This window comes from Phaenicophaeus curvirostris, chromosome 3, assembly GCF_032191515.1.
Source record: "Phaenicophaeus curvirostris isolate KB17595 chromosome 3, BPBGC_Pcur_1.0, whole genome shotgun sequence".
In the NCBI taxonomy this organism is placed as follows: domain Eukaryota; kingdom Metazoa; phylum Chordata; class Aves; order Cuculiformes; family Cuculidae; genus Phaenicophaeus; species Phaenicophaeus curvirostris.
In genome coordinates this window covers 632,512-652,097 of record NC_091394.1, presented here as the reverse complement: position 1 = coordinate 652,097, position 19,586 = coordinate 632,512, and the positions used below count along the sequence as shown (strand labels likewise).

At 40.0% G+C, this 19,586-nt stretch overlaps 1 protein-coding gene across 1 annotated transcript; it reads right to left on the bottom strand.

Annotated features, from left to right (window-relative positions):
• Positions 1-1,153: 1,153 nt before the first annotated feature.
• Positions 1,154-19,081, bottom strand: RNMT (RNA guanine-7 methyltransferase). The gene is made up of 11 exons (XM_069853250.1): positions 19,023-19,081; positions 16,252-16,528; positions 13,694-13,826; positions 12,118-12,240; positions 10,725-10,840; positions 10,005-10,186; positions 9,239-9,403; positions 8,249-8,366; positions 6,685-6,786; positions 5,007-5,040; positions 1,154-2,993 (listed from the first exon to the last, which is right to left on the bottom strand). Exons 2-11 carry the CDS (start codon positions 16,510-16,512, stop codon positions 2,956-2,958), a joined length of 1,272 nt encoding a protein of 423 aa, XP_069709351.1. The 5' UTR covers positions 16,513-16,528; positions 19,023-19,081; the 3' UTR covers positions 1,154-2,955.
• Positions 19,082-19,586: the final 505 nt, after the last annotated feature.

Here is a 19,586-nt window from a genome sequence, read left to right as displayed (position 1 = left end):
TAATATTGTAACAGGAGTACTTGTAAGATTTACAGCAAGCCTAGTTTTTTTAAGTTGATTGAACCCTGCCCTCACAGAAGGAACTACAGGAAAAGGCTGAACCTCTTCTAGCTGCTGTTCCCAACTCATATCTCTACACCCAGGTGAGAGAGGATCAGGTTAAAGACTCCTTAAGCACACTAGGTACGCATAAATCCACAGACCTTTACGGGGTGCACCCATGAGTGCTGAGGAGGTTGACAAATATCACTGCGAGGCCACTCTCAATAACCTTTGCATACTCGTGGCAACTGGGAGAAGTGCCCAAAGACTAGAGGAAAGCAAATGCCCCTCCTGTCTCCAAGAAAGGCAACGAGGAACTGGCAAGCAACACTACGATCAGCCACATCTTGATGAGGCGATGGAGCAACAGATATTGCAAACAGTTTCAAGGCACGTGAAAGAAAAGAATACCACCAGGAGTAGTCAGAATGGGCTCATCAAGGGGAAATCACACTTAACCAACCATCCAGATACATTTCTATGATGAAATAAATGACTGGCTTAGTAGATAAGGGGAGAGCAATGGATATAGTGTGCCTTGACTTCAGGAAGGCTCTTAACACCTTGGATGAGCAGCAAGTCCTAGAGAGTGGTGATAAAACATAGCATAAGTCCACTAACAGTGCACCACACGGGTCATTCCTGTGTCAATCCCGTTCAGAATCCTGGAGCATCTCTCTTCTAAGAGAAAACTAAGAGACCTGGGGCTGTTTAGCCTGGAGAAGGGAGGACACAGTGTGGTAATCTTAATGTGTACAAATAACTGAAGGGAGGGTGCAAAAATGGAGCCAGACTCTTTTCAGTAGCACCCAGTAACAGGATCAGAGGCAACAGGCATAACACAGAGGAGGTCCCCTCTGAACATCAGGGAATACTTCTGTACTGTGAGGATGACTGAGCATCAGCACAGGCAGTCCAGGGAGGCTGCCGAGTCTCCATCCTTGCAGATATCCAAAAGCTTTCTGGACGTGGTCCTGGGCAACCAGATCTCCGTGAACCTGCTTGAGCAGGGGGGTTGGACAGGTTGATCTCCAGAGGTCCCTTCCAACCTCAACCACTCTGAGATTCTGTGATATGTTAAAGTTTGCTTAAAAGACGAAAGACACCCCACTCTATTTCCCCTCTTTTTATTATTCTAATTTCTTCCAAAAATAGCATAACAATGTACTTTCAAATTAAATTTGATACAAGAAATCTAACAAAACTAGCTTTGACGCACACAAATTTCTATGAAACATTTGAGCACTTCTAATGTGTCAGCATTTTGCAGATAGTTTCATGAGTACTAACTCTAGCAGACAAGAATGTCTTGTTGACTTAATTTCAGCAGCAGAACTGACTGTGACTCTACTACTTTGCTGAAGGTTATAGGTGTTGTTCTATACAATAAAAAAACAAATCGGGACTCATGGAGGAAAGAACATGACCTTAGCCACAAGGGCAAGGCAACACAACTGCGAACTCAAATTTGAACACTTAACTCTGTAACAGAAATCATCTTTCCTAGGTTTATTATAACTTTTTAAAATATTCATAAACGATCAACATGGCATCGTTTCATCTCTGTGTAAATTATACAAGCCAACAGCAGCAAAAAGCTACTGTTAGCCCAAGAATGGACAGAAAAAACATGAAGTATCCATCCCCAATCAATAGTGGGTGGCTATAAGTACATGGAAAGCAGAGTGCACACCATGTCAGAAATCCCTAAGCCAGCTCCAAGAGACCAGCAGGGAGCTGAGATGGTAGCTAGGCACATTTCTGCCTATTGGTATCACTAGATTACATTCCCAAACGAAGTACTTGGCTCTGATTTGGAGGTTATTATCCACATATATTGGGGTGTGTACACAAATACACACTCCTCACTCCCAGAGTGAGCTTCTAGTATCCTCAATACTCACGTTAGTTCACAATTCAGTACGTGACCTAATGTTCCTAATGCCTTAAGGACTGCAATGAGGTCTCCATTATTATTCTTCTGCTAAGCCCACTTGGAATTTTATGAGACAAGTACAAAACACGTCCTATGAACTGTCTAACAAATTTTAGGAGACATTAAAGCTACCAAAATCTCAGGAGTCTTTAATACAATAGAAAGTTTTCAGTATTCTTAATTCTCAAGTTTAGCAGTTGTTATTGATCGCCACACAGTCATATTTGGAAAAATGACACAAAGATTTAAAACTTTAGAAATTCAGTTCTTTCAGAGCAGCTTTGAACAGAATCAACTCAAGTAATCTTGAAAGTACCATGAAGTGACACTACATATCAGCAAGCACAAAAAAAAAAAAAAAAAGATAAAAAAGAACATCATGGGACTTTGCCATGTAAACTACAGCCTGGGTATCACTAAGGTAGATTTACACTGCAGGCTTGAGCACAGCACAGAGGTATTAATACTCAAACTGACTCAGCTATTTTTTGCCACTTAGCTCTGCATGCAATGCAGACATACCCTATATGTCTGAATATACCTCATTAGGAATTTACTGAGCTCTGCATTACAATATTTAGGCCCTCATTCTGCACCGCCAAAGTCAACACTCATTTTGCCATCAACTTCAGAAAGTGCAGGGTCAAGCTCATAATCACAAACATACTTCTACTAACAAAACATTTGTTTTTAACATTAAGTTGCGTAAAGTTCAACCATAAGTTTTGAGAGCATGCAGATTGCTTACAAATGCTTAAAAAGACTGGTTCAGAATCTTTCTTATATATACACACACAAGTCCATCTGTCACAGACAGGCAATGTAACTCAGTATCATGATCTTGCTCTAGTTTTTGGTAGTGTCCTGCACACTTCTGATAATTAAAAAATAAAAAAATAGTTGCCACAAAGAATTTCTGACCATTCCAGCTTGCACATGGACATGATCTCTTCTTGTTGCACCCAGTACATACAGTTTCACAGTTGCTTCTCAAACGCAAATACCAAGTAAATACCTAAAAAAAAAAAAAAAAGAGTATTTAAAGTTTATGCTTCCTCTGCAACTCAATTAAGTCTTCAAAAGTCTCCCCAAACAACCTGTTAGCAGATTACTGGAATTACAGAAAATACTCTAGTTTCCCAATGAGTAACTCTAGCATTCAATTCCAGCAGGCTTTCAGACACGCTTTCACAATAGAGCTATGAAGGCAACACTAACTTTAGTTAACGATATTACTGGAATGTGAATGGAATTCATAAATTATTAAGACACTATACACATAATTAAAATTCACTGGTGCAGAAAAAGTCATAGGCTTCTTCATACATGCAGTAATGGGCAATTAAGGGTGAAATTATCAACTTCATTTTCAATTAAAGTGAATAAACTCATGGTACCAAATTATCAATTTGGCTCTCTGAATGTACCAAGGACAAAGAAGAAATATTTACAAACACTAGATAGCTGTTTCTCAACTCCAGAACAGTATGATTCTAGAAATGGATACTCATACAGTCCAGCACCCTTGGGAAACTCTCACTTGGCATAAAATTAATGCCAGCTAAGTCAGATGATTTTATGCTTCATACCAGACAGATAGGTTAAACCAGTTTCCTGAGACCACGAGACTAATTAAATATTTATGGATTTCCACTTGAACTCAACTTTTATTTTAATGGATGAAGGTACCATAGCTACATTACAAATATTTCAAAACAAGCCTATCATACATTCCTCAGGAACAAAACAAAGCAAAGTTCCATGTAATGAGAAAGTTGTGTTTATGCCCCATCTATCTGAAGCTCTGTACTCCAACTATCTCTGAAAAAAGAGACGACTGAGAAAACAGTCATTGATGAATTTTTAAAGTTATAAAAAGCCCCTCTCAATCAGATTAATATTTCACATAATATTTTTACATTGCTGGAATTAATGCCTACCTTATGATTCATGCCTTTGAACTCCAGTAATAATTTAAGAAAGCAAACAGCTCAACTAAAGATTTGTTTTCATTCATGAATTAAACAGCATTTTTCATTGTTTTCAAACCACTAACACAACCAGTATAATGGTCTGCAAAAATGCAAATATTGGTTGGCTGCAGTTACACAGAATTAAGTAACAGTCTCTCTAGGAATCAACTTTCATCCTTAGGATTCTCAGTCTTTTATATCTGAGTTTTATTAAATTCAACATCGGAAAAAACTGATGTCAGAAGTTTTCCATGGCACAGCGCACAAAATTTCAAAACATAATTTAACAACATTATATCCTTTCCGATGTCTGAAGCACTGACTAGACATTAGGAAGAATTTCTTCACCATGAGAGTGGTGAGACACTGGAACAGGCTGCCAAGGGAAGTTGTGGATGCCCCATCCTTGGTCTGGTGGGAGGTGTCCCTGCCCATGGAACAGGGCTGGAACTACATGACCTTTAGGGTCCCTTCCAACCCTAGCTATTCTATGATTCTATGACTGTCTTCTCCTCCCTTTATAAAACATTCAAACACCTCTTCACCAACCATTCTTTTAATTGCTTCGTTCTCAAACATATGTCACTACAGGAAAAGAGTAGTGCTTCAGTCCCTATCTTCCCAAAAAAGATTTGTATTACTTTTGAGTAATGCATGTCCCAAATGAGTGTTTTCTAGTTGACTGGTAGGAGTATAATATCCAAGTACACCAAATAGTAGTATTTAATCTTCTACAATTATCAAAATAATCTTTTAACACTGGCATCCTATTTTCATACATCCTAAGTAAGGCTTCCCCAAATTATTTTAGCCCAAAAGTTTGCATGCTAGAAGCTACTTAAATAAAGCCAAATTTCAACCTATTCTATGCATTTCCCTTCCACTTCCTTGTGATGTATGCACTACATAATTTATACATAGGCATTTGAACAAAACAAGGAAAAAAATCTTGTTATACTTAAAATTTGAATTTTCTTACATAACCAGCAGGCTATTTTACACGCTTTCCATAGCAGTCATTCAAGTCAACACTGAGTTTTCAATACAGTACTTACTTGTTGCTTCCCATTCAGATTTACTCAAGGTTCCCTACAAGGGGACAAAACGCAAAAAGCAAGTTTCAACAAAAAAATAAGAAAACAATGAACCACCCATTTAGGTCAGGATTATCAATCTTTCACAGGTCAACTTTTAACCACCCACACTGGTTGTCTATTTAGGGATGAGAAGAGCATTACTGTACACCACAGACACTTATAATTCCAGTAAAAAGGACAGTAGGGAACTGGAACACCCCATATAAAGGAACACATCTAAATTCAGGCATTGGGCCTTGCAGGAGTAGAATCAAATTCAGGCAGGACGGGAAGGGGGTGTTGGTTGACTTGGCTTGGATCAGAAACGGCGTGACCAGCAGGTCCAAGGAGGTTCTTCTCCCCCTGTACTCGACACTGGTGAGACCGCTCCTCGAATCCTGTGTTCAGTTCTGGGCCCCTCACCACAAGAAGGATGTTGAGGCTCTGGAGTGAGTCCAGAGAAGAGCAACAAAGCTGGTGAAGGGGCTCGAGAACAGGCCTTATGAGGAGCGGCTGAGAGAGCTGGGGGTGTTTAGCCTGGAGAAGAGGCTGAGGGGAGACCTCATTGCTCTCTACAACTACCTGAAAGGACGTTGTAGAGAGGAGGGTGCTGGCCTCTTCTCCCAAGTGACAGGGGACAGGACGAGAGGGAATGGCCTCAAGCTCCGCCAGGGGAAGTTCAGGCTGGACATCAGAAAAAAAATTTTCACAGAAAGGGTCATTGGGCAGTGGCAGAGGCTGCCCAGGGAGGGGATTGAGTCACCTTCCCTGGAGGTGTTTAAAAGACGGATGGATGAGGTGCTGAGGGGCATGGTTTAATGGTTGATAGGAATGGTTGGACTCAATGATCCTGTGGGTCTTTTCCAACCTAGTGATTCTGTGTGCAGAAGTCAAGAAAAGGCCCTATATCACCGTGCTATCACCTTAGCAGAGTAAGTTTTGTACAGGTGAGATTATAATCATCACAATGCAAGTTTCTTTTCATTCCAGAATGTGAATACAATATCATATTTAATAAAACTGAGGGAGGAAATATATAAATATATGGATTTAATTTTATGCATGTAGAATCATAGAATCACCAGGTTAGAAGAGACCCACCGGATCATCGAGTCCAACTAGGACTAGTCTAACTCTAGGATGAAAAAAAATGAAGGCAAAGCAGATTTTAAAAAACAGTATTTACAGAATTCTAATAAAATTGTTCGAGAAGGGAGCTGGACCTTCTTCATCCAAAAACACAACAGAAAAACAATGTTTAAGAATTCAAATACAAAGTTTTCAACTATCCTGTCTGAAGGTTACAAGAAAAAAAATCTAAACCTCTAAATCAGTAGAGTGATGATCAGAAATGTATGAATTTTTTTCAAATTAAGTAGAGTTAGAGCAGCTGCCAAGAAAGACAGCAAAATATCCTTTCCCTTTTGCATTGTTACAAATTTCTTAATAGCTACCAAATTAAGTGAATTTGATTCTTTTGAGTATGGGGTATAGGTTAGATTAACTCCTTGGCCCTGCAGCTCTGTGGTTTTTCACATGCACAGAGACATTCACACCAATAACACTGCAGTTGAAATTGAGGAGGCACCACATATCCGAAAGAACAGGACCTCAACTTTAGACACCATTTGCTCTAGTAAAGTAAAGAAGAACTTACTAATGGTAACTTGGCTTTGCTATCTTTGATGAACTCCTTTGCATGCTCATAATCATCAGGATTATCAGAAACAAGCCTGGAATCACCAAATGTAGAATATGGCTGGAAAAAAAAAGAAAAAGAAAAGAACATTAATTGCATAGTAAGACATATTAATCACATCAGTCAAGGGTTTGTCACAACACAACCCAGAACAGAGGTCAGTAATAGAGAGGATCTTAAATCGAGATCTCTCCTACATAGCATCTACAAGATCAGGTCCGATACTCCCTACTTTGCAGAAAATCCAGCATCCAAGATTTACTAGCATCCCTGCATCTCCAAAACAAGGCAAAGAGACTAACTAGAAAAATTAGTCTCCCTGGACAGCTCATTATGACTATTACCTAGATATATACTCTCTTCTAGAACAGCAACTGAACAAACCAGCATCTCTTAAGCAGAAGTATTAAAAATGAGCAATTCTGCTTGAATGCTTAAATGCTTCGATAACACACAGGATCCCAGTCCATATATATATCCCAGTCAGGAAAATGGTCTGTAATCCTCAATTGTAACTGGTCACTAATTTAAGACAACTCTCACTTTTCTAGGAACAAAGCTGAAACGTGAAAGGCTGCGTCACCATGCTCACTGGCAGTACGAGCCCATACAAAGCAAAGGAGAGCCAGCATTGACTGGCTCTCCTTCCAGTCAACAAGGAGAGCCAAGTCCACATGCAGCCCACGTGACTCAGTTTAATAAATCACCAGATATTTGGCTTGATAGTTTTATGCTGAAAAATTCTACTGTTTGAGGGAGCAGGGAAGCACAGAGAACTGACTAAGATGGCACCGAAAAGCTTCTCTGAAGATGTTAAAGTCATCCAGAACTAGAGCTTCTACCATTTTTCTTTTCTACAAAGACAGCTTGTCCTTTTATTCCTACACAGATTACTTTTCTGTCTTTTCAATCAATATTCCTTGCACAAAGATGCCACTTTCAGTCTCTCTCTGCTGAGCAAGAAATGGTTTATGGTTACCACTGTATGACACCAGGCAGGATTCTCAGGCTCCTGCATAAAACTTACTAAAACAAAAACCTTGCCTCTACATTGCACTACTGGACAAGGACCAGAGGTAGAAAAGTCAGGAGAGAAGGAATAAAGTTGATCCTGGGAAAAGCAGTGGGTGCTGGGAAGGTGTTTATAGGTTTGTCTTTGTTTCTCACCATCTTTTTTTTTTTTGTAGTAAGTTTAATTAATCTCCAAGTTCAGCCTGTTTTGACTGTGATGGTAATTGCTAAGTAATTTCACCATCTTTATCTTGACCCACAAGTTCAGGGTTTTTTTTATTTTCTATCCCTATCCTGTTGGGAAAAGGGAATGAGAGCAGGCTGGCAGGTGTCTGGCAGCCAGTCAAGGTCAATTCACCACAGTCACACTTCCAGCCACAGCAGTTTAGTTCTTCTATTGATAGCCCTTAATTAACTGCACAATGTTCACAACAGGAATTTCAATGATTGCACGAATAATTAACAAGAGGTAAAACAGTATTTAAGTGAAACAAGTTAACTCCATATTTACCTCCAAGGCCTGCATTCTCCTTAACAGCATTTTATGTTCCTCGTTCTTGATTTTTTCTTCATAGAATTCCCGAAATGTCATTTTGTAGACTAATTTCATACCATGCTTCTTCGCCATTCTGTCAAAATAATAAGCTTATTTAGGAAACCAGAAAATTACTGTAGTTTTGTTTTCAAAGGAACAATTTTAATCCACAGTGACATCTTATGGTATTCACTAGGATTACTCTCTTTCTCAAATTGGGTCTTTGAGTAAAGATGTTTGGATTAAAAAAAGCTGCACTATCACCACAAAAATGTACTTTTTTTAAATTAGGACACCAAAAACCTATGCAGAAGTAGTTTTCAAACATTTTAAAAGAAAAACGTCTCTTCTCCCAACACAAAGGAGTTCCACACTATTTTCCCTGCAGTGTCATCACACAGTCACGTCAGATATTATGGATATATTTAGAGAATCTTTCTACTAGTTTTAGTGCCTTACATCTCAATTATATATAGACACTGTGGTCATACAACATTTAAGCTACAGGTGTCAGTGACAGATGCTGGTATTTTTCATAGAGAACTACAAATGTGAAAATACACTGGTTTGAAGGGAAAGCTTAATATTAACAAGCATGCTGAGCTTGAATGGCAGGAAAAACCCTCAACGTGAAAACATTTGTCTGTACCTCAGGAGACAGGCTGGGAAAGGCAAATCTGAATTCACATAGAGGTGACAGCAAAATGTGTGCTCACAGATGAAGACAGTTTAGAAGAAGAAAAAATAAGTCACAGGAAAAATCCTACAAACATCCAAATAACGTTGAAGAAGACAAGAAAGAGGCACCATGACAAAGAGGATATGTAAGGAGGCTTGCTGAAGGACTAAGGAAAGGTATAATGAAATACAAATTTCTGCAAGTATTATGCAATGACACACAAGGTAAACCAAGTCTTATTATGTTTCACAGCTTTCATTATATAATTAATTCAAAACTTAACTTACTCTTCCAGTAATGGAAAATAAACCAAGAACTCAGGAACATCAACCACTTCCTCCAAGTGGAAATCATACTTGCAGCCAAACAAGGGATAGTCTCCCTTCTTCTCAAATTTTACATTGTATACCTCATTCCCAAATGAATTTGTCTCTGAAGCTTCCAGTCGCTTCCTATAAAATGAGATTAAAAAAAATTGTATGACCAGTTTATCATTTAACAGGCAAACTTATCTGTAAGAGGCCTGATAGTGTTCCTTCCAGCATTACAGCATTCAGTGATCTCTATAGTGTCCCACCTCCCTCAACTAATACGGCAATGAAACAGTGAAACAAAGAGAAGCATCATACTAGGTTTTAATAGTTTATCATTCCTTTACAACACACTAAGAACTAATAGGACCTAAAAAATTAACCTTTAGGCCAGACACACCCTATATGGACACGCCAGGCTTCTTGGAACAACCACAACCAAATCCTGACAGTTTTTTCCCAGGTTGTGCCTTTTTTGCCACTATTTCATTTGCTACAAAGGGTTTATGAATGAAGATCTATACTCTATACCAGAATAGGCCTGGGTGCAAGAGACAAGAATTTGTACAGATTTACCTGTTTGAGTCAAGTTCACAAGTGAGTTTTTCCTGAGTGGAATCCAAAATCATTTAAAAAAACTTGCTTTTGTTTGCACAAATACATCAGAGCACTGTGAGAACAACTATCACTTAACAATGTTTCACAGACTTTTGAAAGACTAATAGAATATAAATGTACTTACACAAGTTCAAAGCTATTTGGAGTTGTGCCAATGAAATACCCTCCAGGAGAAAGGTTCCCACAAGCATTTTTAAGCATCATGTCAGCCTGCTCATATGTCTCAAATGAGTAATGGTAAACAAATTGACAGCTGCAAATGTCAAAGCGTGTATCTGGATCACTGTATTTGGTAGACAAGAGATCCTGAAACAGATTAAAAAGAAAAATGTTTGTAACAAAAGCTACAGAAACAAGCATGATTCACTCAAATCTTCCAACAAAATATGCTGCTTCTTGAAGTTTTCTTTGAAGTTTTTCCTTTTGGCTCAACTCCTTCACAAGTTCAATGAGAATAAGATGAAAAAATAAGAGTAAGAAAAAGTCCTCTGCTACACAGAAAACCATACTTAACATTTGAGAACAATAAGGATACATACACGTGTTTCAAAGTTATCACGCAGGGGACCTTGTCAAGTGACAGAAATAGAAAGCGCCAGATTTATTATCAGAAAAAGACATTTAGGTTCCAAGAACATTACCCTGTAAAACAGTAAAGAAGCACATTTAGGTACATCTCAGTAACCTCTATAACCGATTCTCCTGAAAGTACAACAACCTGAAAACATGAAATTACATAAAAATATACATACTCTAAACATTACAGCACTATCATCACTTCCCGTACTTGCTTAACACAAGAACATTAAATCTCAAAAATGTTACAAAGCATACGAAACTGTACCTTTGTACTATCTGCTTGTATAAATTCTGCATCAAAAATATGTTCATTATAACGACATCGGGCCTTCATGTCTTCATACCGCTGCTTGCACTGTTGCACAGAAATGTCAGCAATATCTAGAGAGAGAGAGAAATTTTCAAAAATGTAAACTGCTCCCCAGACAAGAAAATGGAATGATTACCGCAACACAGCAGATTCTTTACAATAGGGAAAAAAGTTCATCTTCCGTGACATTTTGATAGGAACAAACTCTTTAATTTCCAATTTGTAAAGAAGGAATTTACTTTGTAGGTTGTGTGGGATTACAACACTCTGTCATTCTCAGGCCTTACTTCAGACAAAAGTTAAGATCTTAGAAAGCTCCCATCCTCAAGAGTGCAACGCAAGTCTCCAAAATTTCAACGGATACTGGGTGATTTATATTAAGTGCTGCTAGCAGCACGTTTCTGGTATGCATTAGCTAAAACACTTCAGCTTCCAAAGCTTCTCCAACAGTACTGAAAACTCATCATCATCTTACAAATATACAAGACGCTGAAATGCAGTTATTAATGATATATGCTGATATATTGCATCATGGGAATTGTTTTGTTTCAAGACTATTTCTCTCTCAAGCACAGAGCTTCCCTGAAAAATATTAAAACTAACAATATACAATAAATTTACATAAGAACTTTGTAAGCCAATTCCTTAACTGAATTCCTTAACTGTATTCAAAGACTGACAACTGCAAAAGAAAGGGAAGAAGAAACTGTAAAACATACAATACCCAGAATAATTCTAACTAATGGAATTTAATGAAATGTTAGTACCTGTTAAACTTTAAGTAATGCTCCCTCTGATTATCCTTGGCATGCTTTTTGGGAAAAGGGAAGGCAGTCTTCCTAACATCTAAGCAGACTATTTAAGTAAAAGATTATTTAATCAGCTTTCAGCTCTTCCACTTTTGAGTCTGAAAATCCTTGGCTGACAGTAACATACAAGGTCACTTTGTCAAACCGCTGTGAGTTTGGTTTGCTTTTTTAAATGCAACTCCTAGCTGTGTATTTTCAGAACAGGTAAAAACACTGCAAGATATTGCACACAGAAGAAAATACACAAATATACGCTGGTCTTTTCCCCAGCATTACCCTTTGCCTACGACAATCTGTGATAACCATGCATTTCTTTAGTGATGATAATCTTTATTTACAAGTTGAACTGAAAGCTCATTACACACTCACGTTAGCAATCAAGTTGATGTCTTCAGGTTAAAAGACAACAAAGATTTTCTGACAAAAGGTATGTAATTATATGCTTGGGCTTACTAAAAAAGAAAATAATAGGCTGGAGTTGTGCTTGTTTTTCACACAGAACACTGTGCTTTCCCTGGAAAGCTATCCTGCCTTCTTACCAGTACAGACAAGTTTTTTAATTCTTCCTTTTTTCCATTTCAGTAAGTCTCCACCTTTGCCACATCCCAGATCCAAAACCGTTATATCGCTCTTTTTCCGTCGGACCCGGTCTATAAATTCCCCTAGAAAAATAAAAAGAGAAAATGCATATGGATATCTCTCTAGTTCACTTGTATTGCACAGCAATCACCTTAAAGGACTAAAAGGATTTGAGAATTTTGAAACACTTACTTTGCCTGTAAGTCTTCATAATGTTACAGACTTAAAACACTTTTTCTAGACACCACTAATGATTAAAGGAACCACAAACTTGCAAGGCTATGGAGAAGATAATGAATATTTTCTGTCCTTAATGTGCTTTGCCTGTAATGTGACTGGAGCTCTGAACTGTTTCCCTGGCAAAGACAAAACTCCACATGGCTAAACCACCACCCTGTGCATAAGTAGGGAAACAGGGTTCCCTTTCATTACCATTATAATGAAGGCAGATGTTATTTGAAAGTATGGAGAAGGCTTTTGCAAAAGAGTAAAAGCCAATTAAACGCATCAGCCACAGCTACTCCTTGCGGTCACTTTACAAACACACATGATGTTCACTCAGTCTCTCCTAGGCCTTGCAATAACACTAGCTACTTGTTTGCTGTCTTTTTATCCTACATATACTGATAGAATAGAAAATTCCATCTCCACTCTGCCTAGATTATCTCTGCTATAGCCAACACTGGCATACTATGCAAAACATACCATCACACTAGCAACTTCCTTCACAGTAAGAGGCCTGAAATATGTTTGGATACACCTTCTACAATGCCACGCTACTGGAATTCATGAAAAGGTTTCAACAAAGGCTCCAGGAATGGCTTTATATAAAACAAAACATTGATTCTAAATGCACTGATACTACACACCAAAAGCCAGCATACTAATACAAATGGTGCTGACATCTCCTGGCATAGATCCCCTTCATGAACCCGTGGTGCTATGCCAATAATTCTTTACTTTGTTTGCAGCTATCTCACGGTTAATTTGTGAGATAGTGGACTTGGCCTTTTATAAGGAGCTGCTGACTCTTAAAGAACTTCATCCTCTAGTTTTTCATCTTTTTAAACCATTGACTATGGATAATAGAGAAAATATTTACATGTTCAAGTTTCCTACAGAATTCCTTAATCTATACCCGAGGACAGACTGCTTTGAGAAAATGGCTATGAAATTATTTCAGACAAGATTTAAATAACCAGAACAGCTCAATCTACACATGAACAAATAGATTCTTCATGATATAAAGCTGTACCTTTCTCTTTAAAAATGCAATGAAGAACAGCTTCCAATATGAACTTTTTCTGCTTTTCAGGTCAGCTGATCTTTAGAACTAGCATACATTCAGCACTCCAACAATACAAAACACTATCCCAAAGATTCAAAATGAAAATAAATAGATATTCTATTGCGCTTGAAAACCTGACCATGTGTTAAGCGACAAAGTGTCAGAATCAACATCATATAGCAGAAAAAATGTTACGTTAAGATAGAAAAATTAGTTACATTTTATTGAAGTCAATTAAGGAACCTTACCAATGAGGACACTCTTCGTCCAATTATTAAAGTTTCGGAGGTAGAATATGCGAGACTGGCTACGTTTTTCCAATCCAACTTCTTGAAGTTCATTATAATGTGCAGCTACAGCTTGTCCATGGCCTATCTCATGCTGTAGAAATGAGTGAAGGAATAGACTCATGCAGTGAATTCTTTTTACTACTTCTCCATTTATCAAAAGACACATGTTCACTTTAAGGATTTAAGAAAATAAACAAGTAATCCTATGAAGAACACTATTTAACAGGCTGCCCGGGAGGGGGTTTGGCTGCCCAGGGAGGGGGTTTGAGTCCCCTTCCCTGGAGGGGTTTAAGGGACAAGTGGACGAAGCGCTGAGGGACATGGTTTAGTGTTTAATAGGAATGGTTGGACTTGATGATCTGGCGGGTCTTTTCCAACCTGGTGATTCTATGATTGTATGATTATTATATATATAGAAACATTTCCCATAACCATCCTGGTAACCCGTCAGTATTTTGGTCATCACAGAGACAACTACCTTAAAAATTCAAATCCCTTCTCAGTTTTCCAAGTAATTTTCTGATGGATGATGCCCAGCAGCGTTCCTTCACAGAAATACTTAACTTGCAGTTCTCTAGCTCTCTGACCACCCTCAAAGAGTCAGTTTCATTCCCCGTAAACCTCAGATTGAAGAAGAGAATATTCCTTCTCAAAGAGTATTATTTCAGCTTTAAGCTTCTTCAAACAGCCTGTTCAGAAATTCAGTGTTTACACCTAACAAAGATGTATAATCTGCCAATTTAGCAAGATTACCAACTAGCTGATGTCGCATAAAGCCCTAAGTGGGTGATCATACTGCCAAAGCTTTGAACAGACTGTGGTAAGGGAAAAAGAGTAATGACTTGACAACAGCATCCCATGTAACGTTTAGTAGTAAGCTGTAGAAATGCCTCTGATTTAGCCTTAACTGTAAATAGTCAAAAAAACTTCTGTCCCATGTAACACAGAAGCAGTGTACGTGCAGATATTATGTTCCTAACACTTCTTCACCTTGAAAATAACCTTCAATTATATACTTGAAATTAAAATAAACCATAAACAAAATACAAAGCAACAGAATGTGGAGAACAAACAAATTGTGAGACATAGAACTGCCTGAAATAACAGTACAAGTTCGAATGAAGGTTTCTCGGTTAAAAAACACAAACACGCTACAAAGCGCCAGCCAGTAGGCGTCCACACAGCAACTAAAAGCATTCACAACAGTTGACTACAAAAGCCAACATCCCAATGTCTTATTATCAAACAGCAGTTCCTCAAGGGAAAAAGAAGGTCTGACTGACTTTGTCTGCTACGTGAGTTCTTCAGTATTTCATAACCTTCAGAATGAACACAGATGTACTTGTCTGCAATCACTATGACACCATCATCTGTTTAATACCACACTCAGCTGACTGGTACTAACAAATATTTTGATCATTTCTAGTCTTTTTTAAGGTAAGCACAGATGGCTCCCTGAATGGCCACTGAGGGTGATGTATGCTAGAATGGCTGACTTTAACAAACACAGAGGACGTAGTCATACAATCCATCAACGCATCTCAGCTGCTGCCAGCACAGTTGCAAAGAGCCATCAGCAATAACATCTAGAGGCTGGCAGCTGTGTTCAATCCAATCACCTCTCTACACCCCTAAGCTACACAAAAACAACGTACTTCTTGCCCATCTAAACCTTATTAAAGAGATGCAATGGGTTAATAATGTTTTTTCCACAACAAAAGACCTGCTTTACTTTACCAGATTGCTGAGCCATAAGTTAACATCCTGGGAAAAACAAAGCATTTGGTCACAAACCTGATTTTCAAATTATACTTAAAAATTAGCTCAAAATTAGACTGGATAACATAGCATCAGTTTCTGCATGCTCATACATAAAAAAGGACAGTATCATATAAAACATCCTTTTCACCCTCCCAGTTAAAAGGACAAATATTTCCTGCTACTCTTGCAGTCTTTTAAGAAATAAAAAAAAAAAACCCAAAAAAACCCACAAACCAGCATCTGTAAACCTTTTGGTATCTCATTTGGCTAACAAATTACACCGAAATTATATCACAGAGGACGTCGTTTGCAGAGTTTCCTAAACTGCACAATAACTTCTAAATCACTCAATACCTTGCTAAGGAAATTAAAGGGCTAAATTGTCTTAGGGAAGAACCTCCCATGCACAGATAAGTAACACACAGGATAACAACATACAAAACCAAGGTACTGGACTTGGCATAATGCCAGTAAAACCTACACCACCAGATTGTTGCTACATAAACAACGGAACAATAGTTTTAGAATTTAACTAAGCATGTGCTGAGATCAGCTTTCTCAAAATTCTAATTACTAGCCCTCTTTCTATCCCATTAAGCCAAACGTAACTGCTGCACCTGTTATTTTGCTAGGAAGCTACCCACAAACTCTGACATTAGGTGCTTCGTGCTGGGTCACATACATTTAGCACAAGTATTTTCAATCTTGGCTTGAGCTAAGACTTCGAAGCATAATTCAAAATAAATGATACTCACTTTTTTCTTAGGAGGTTCATCTTCAGAATCTAAAGCTTTATGTTTTGCACCGCCATCCTGATTACCACTACCAACTTCTTTTTCATTTTCAGTGGAGTGCACTGTACCTGAAGTTGAACCGTGGCTTCCCCAAACAACATCTGAATCTGCCTCTAAAGTACGAGAGGTTTTCTCCACTTCTTCATCCACACTCTTCTCTACTTCCTGTTCTTCTGTCTTGGTTATATCAGCCATTTTTGACCAGTTAGTCCCCTTGTCCATTGATCAGAACAGAAACCTAGAAAGAGAAAAAACCCAAACCACCAACTATTTTTAGTTTTTAATTTCACCTACTCATTGTTACAGTCATGACTTCCAGTCACAAGCATTATAAAAAAATAATACTTCTTTGCCCGAGGCAACATAAAAGCTTCAAATCTGAGTAGTTATTTAATAAAGACAGCACAATAAAACATGTGGAATCTCATTATAAGATCAAATTAAGATAAATATTTACACTCGTCATGTTTGAGTCTTTCTTAGCTATCTTTACAGATTCAACTGCAGAGCATTACTGGTTTTGAGCCTGTAATCTCTCTTTTCTCATCCCCATTTAAAGTAATTTACAAATTGCTGTACATTTAGAAATACAAGCTGTTGGAGTCCCTCAAATTAGTAAATCTGTTATTTAATCTGATATGTTTTCTAATGGTTGTCCTCAAACAAAAAGAATACGGTGGCTTTTAAAAGCAAATTTTCATATTAGTTGTGGATTTTCAGGTTTGTCAAGAATCTGCTATGCCTCAAGCTTCACTTGGAATACTAGGGAAATGCAGCTACACCTGAAGATTCCTATCTGTACTTCACAAACATCTACAGTCTGTGGGAAAGCAAATCACTGCTACAAAGCTCATTCAGCTTCCAGTACCCCCCAGCCTCCTTTACACCATCATCAGGAAGTACAGCACCTACTTTTCAATGAAGCATAGGAGAGGACAATTTGTCAATTCCTTATCTAAAGCAGTGGCCTGTTTCAGTCTAACAAAAATTAGATACTCCAAGTATCCAGGCTTAAGTCTCCTGACGAGGGACAAAACACTAAGAGGACCATTCCAGAGGCCCAGAACAGCTTCCTTCAAGAGGGTAGATTTAGATAAGATAGTAGGAAGAAATTGTTTTCTGTGAGGGTAGTGAGGCACAGGAACAGGTCGTCCTGAGAAATCGTGGCTGCCCCATCCCTGGAGGTGCTCGAGGCCAGGCTGGATGAGGCCTTGAGCAGCATGGTCTGGTGGGAGGTGTCCTTGCTAAAGGTAGGGGGGTTGGAACTGGACAATCTTTAAGGTCCCTTCCAAATCAAACTATTCTATGATTCTATCTGTTTTAGATTGATTCTTAAAGACAAAACAGTATCTCCTAGAAAAGATGCACCTCTCGAACGCTGCACGTGAGAATGGAGTGGGTAGATGAAGTACCTTCAGAAATTTTGTTTTATTTCCATTTCCTAGTGCTCTCAATTTCTTTCAAGCTATATTCTAGTACCCTTTTTGTTGAAAACTGATAAGTCTGCTTCTGAAATAACGTGGTCACAGTATCGAACTTCCCTTCTAACCCAAACCATCCTGTGATTCTACAATTCAACGCTGATGGTCCCAAAATTACAACTTACATAAATGATTTTTCCAACAGGACACTGCATCTACCTCATCCTTCCGAAGCAGCACACGCTCGCCCACCTTCACCCGGCTGCCCCAAGCAGTTTACCAGCTGCTTTTAAGGCCTAAACTTAGAAACAAGCACAGTTCCCCAACTAGCGATGGCAACCAAGTCCCCAGGAGCAGCAGCTCCTTTGATACCAAAAATGCTGGCAAACAAAACTCTCCAAGGCTGGTTTTGGAGTTTTAGAAACCAGACATCCTTTATCAGGCCTGGGCAACACGAGGAAGTGATCTCCATCCATCGTGTGCAGCCAGACAAGAGCTGGGGACGGGACACACTTCCCACTTACACGTACGTGTACAAATGGTCCCAGAAATCTGATGCATATTCTGTTACTTTCCAAGGACTGATTTTAATGTTATTATGAACTTCACAACAGTCAAATCTGTTGCTGATTTAGAGCTTTGGCTCCAGCTCAGCCTGACTTTGCCCTGGAGATGGGGAAAGGCTGCAGGCACAGGTGATCCCAGCAGAGACACCACAGTGTGGGTCACACTGAGCACAGGGTGCTACCACCTCCAAAGAACGAGCAGTGTCTGGAAAAACACTGTCTGAAAGAAAACATCCTACCAGAGGGACATTCTGACTCTCAAAGAACACAACCTCTTAGATGAAACTTAACTCTACTTTAGCATAAATCAAAAATACTCTGCTTCTGGTAACAGAGACCGCTTCTTGTATCTTCTTCGACAGAAAACCCGAAAACACTCAAAACTCCCCGGGACGGGACTGGGTTGGAAGGGAAAAGCAGCTCGGGGCAAGGGGTCGGGGGGGAGCCGCGCAGGGGGAGGGCGGGGGGGGGGAGCCGCGCAAGGGGAGGGGGCTGGGGGGGAAGCCGCGCAGGGGGAACGGGCTGGGGGGGGGGGAAGCCGCGCAGGGGGGACGGGCTGGGGGGGGGGGGCGAAGCCGCGCAGGGGGAACGGGCTGGGGGGGGGGAGCCGCGCAGGGCCAAGAGGGGGAAAGCTGGGAACGGGGAGCCCGTAGGCCCCGAGGCCGTCGCCCGCGGGGGAGGCCCCGGCAGCCCCGGGCCGAAGGTCCCGCCGCCTCACGCCCCCCACCAGCCGCGCGGCACCCACCCGGGCCTGCGCTCCGCCATCCTGTTTGCGGAAGTGACGATGGCAGCGGTGACGTCACGTCCGGCTGGGGGCGGGGAGGGGGGAGGAAGGGAGGGGGAACATGGATGTGTGCGAGGGCGCTGCTCTGATCACCTCCGAGCCCCTGAAAACCTCAGCGCTGTGCGGGCAGGGCCTCTGCGGAAAAGCAAGCGTGGAGGGGCAGCGCGGACTCCTTGTGAATCACAGAATGCGGTGGCTTGGGTTGGAAGCGACCTTAAAGCCCATCCAGCGCCAAGCCCCCTGCCATGAGCAGCGACACCTCCCACTAGACCAGGCTGCCCAACGTCCCATCCAACCCGGCCTTGAACACCTCCAGGGTCGAACTCAGCCTTCACCAGCCCCCTGTGCCTGCTGACACCAAATGGGGTCTCAGAGCCATACAAGAAATAGTAAAGTTTCGTCTAAGCAGTTGTTTTCTTTCTGAAAGCATGTTTTCTTTTAGGCAGTTTCTTTCCCAGACATTCTTTGTTCTTTGAAGATGATAACGCCTTGTGTGAAGTCTGGTCTGTGCTGATCTCCAAAGAA

Excerpts from the sequence above, each read along its gene's own strand:
- RNMT (XM_069853250.1), bottom strand. The coding sequence starts at position 16,512 with ATGGACAAGGGGACTAACTGGTCAAAAATGGCTGATATAACCAAGACA. Across the intron at positions 8,367-9,238 it reads TATTTTCCATTACTGGAAGA|AATGGCGAAGAAGCATGGTA; the intron begins GTAAGTTAAGTT and ends TTATTTTGACAG. Across the intron at positions 2,994-5,006 it reads ATCTGAATGGGAAGCAACAA|GTATTTACTTGGTATTTGCG; the intron begins GTAAGTACTGTA and ends TTTTTTTTTTAG.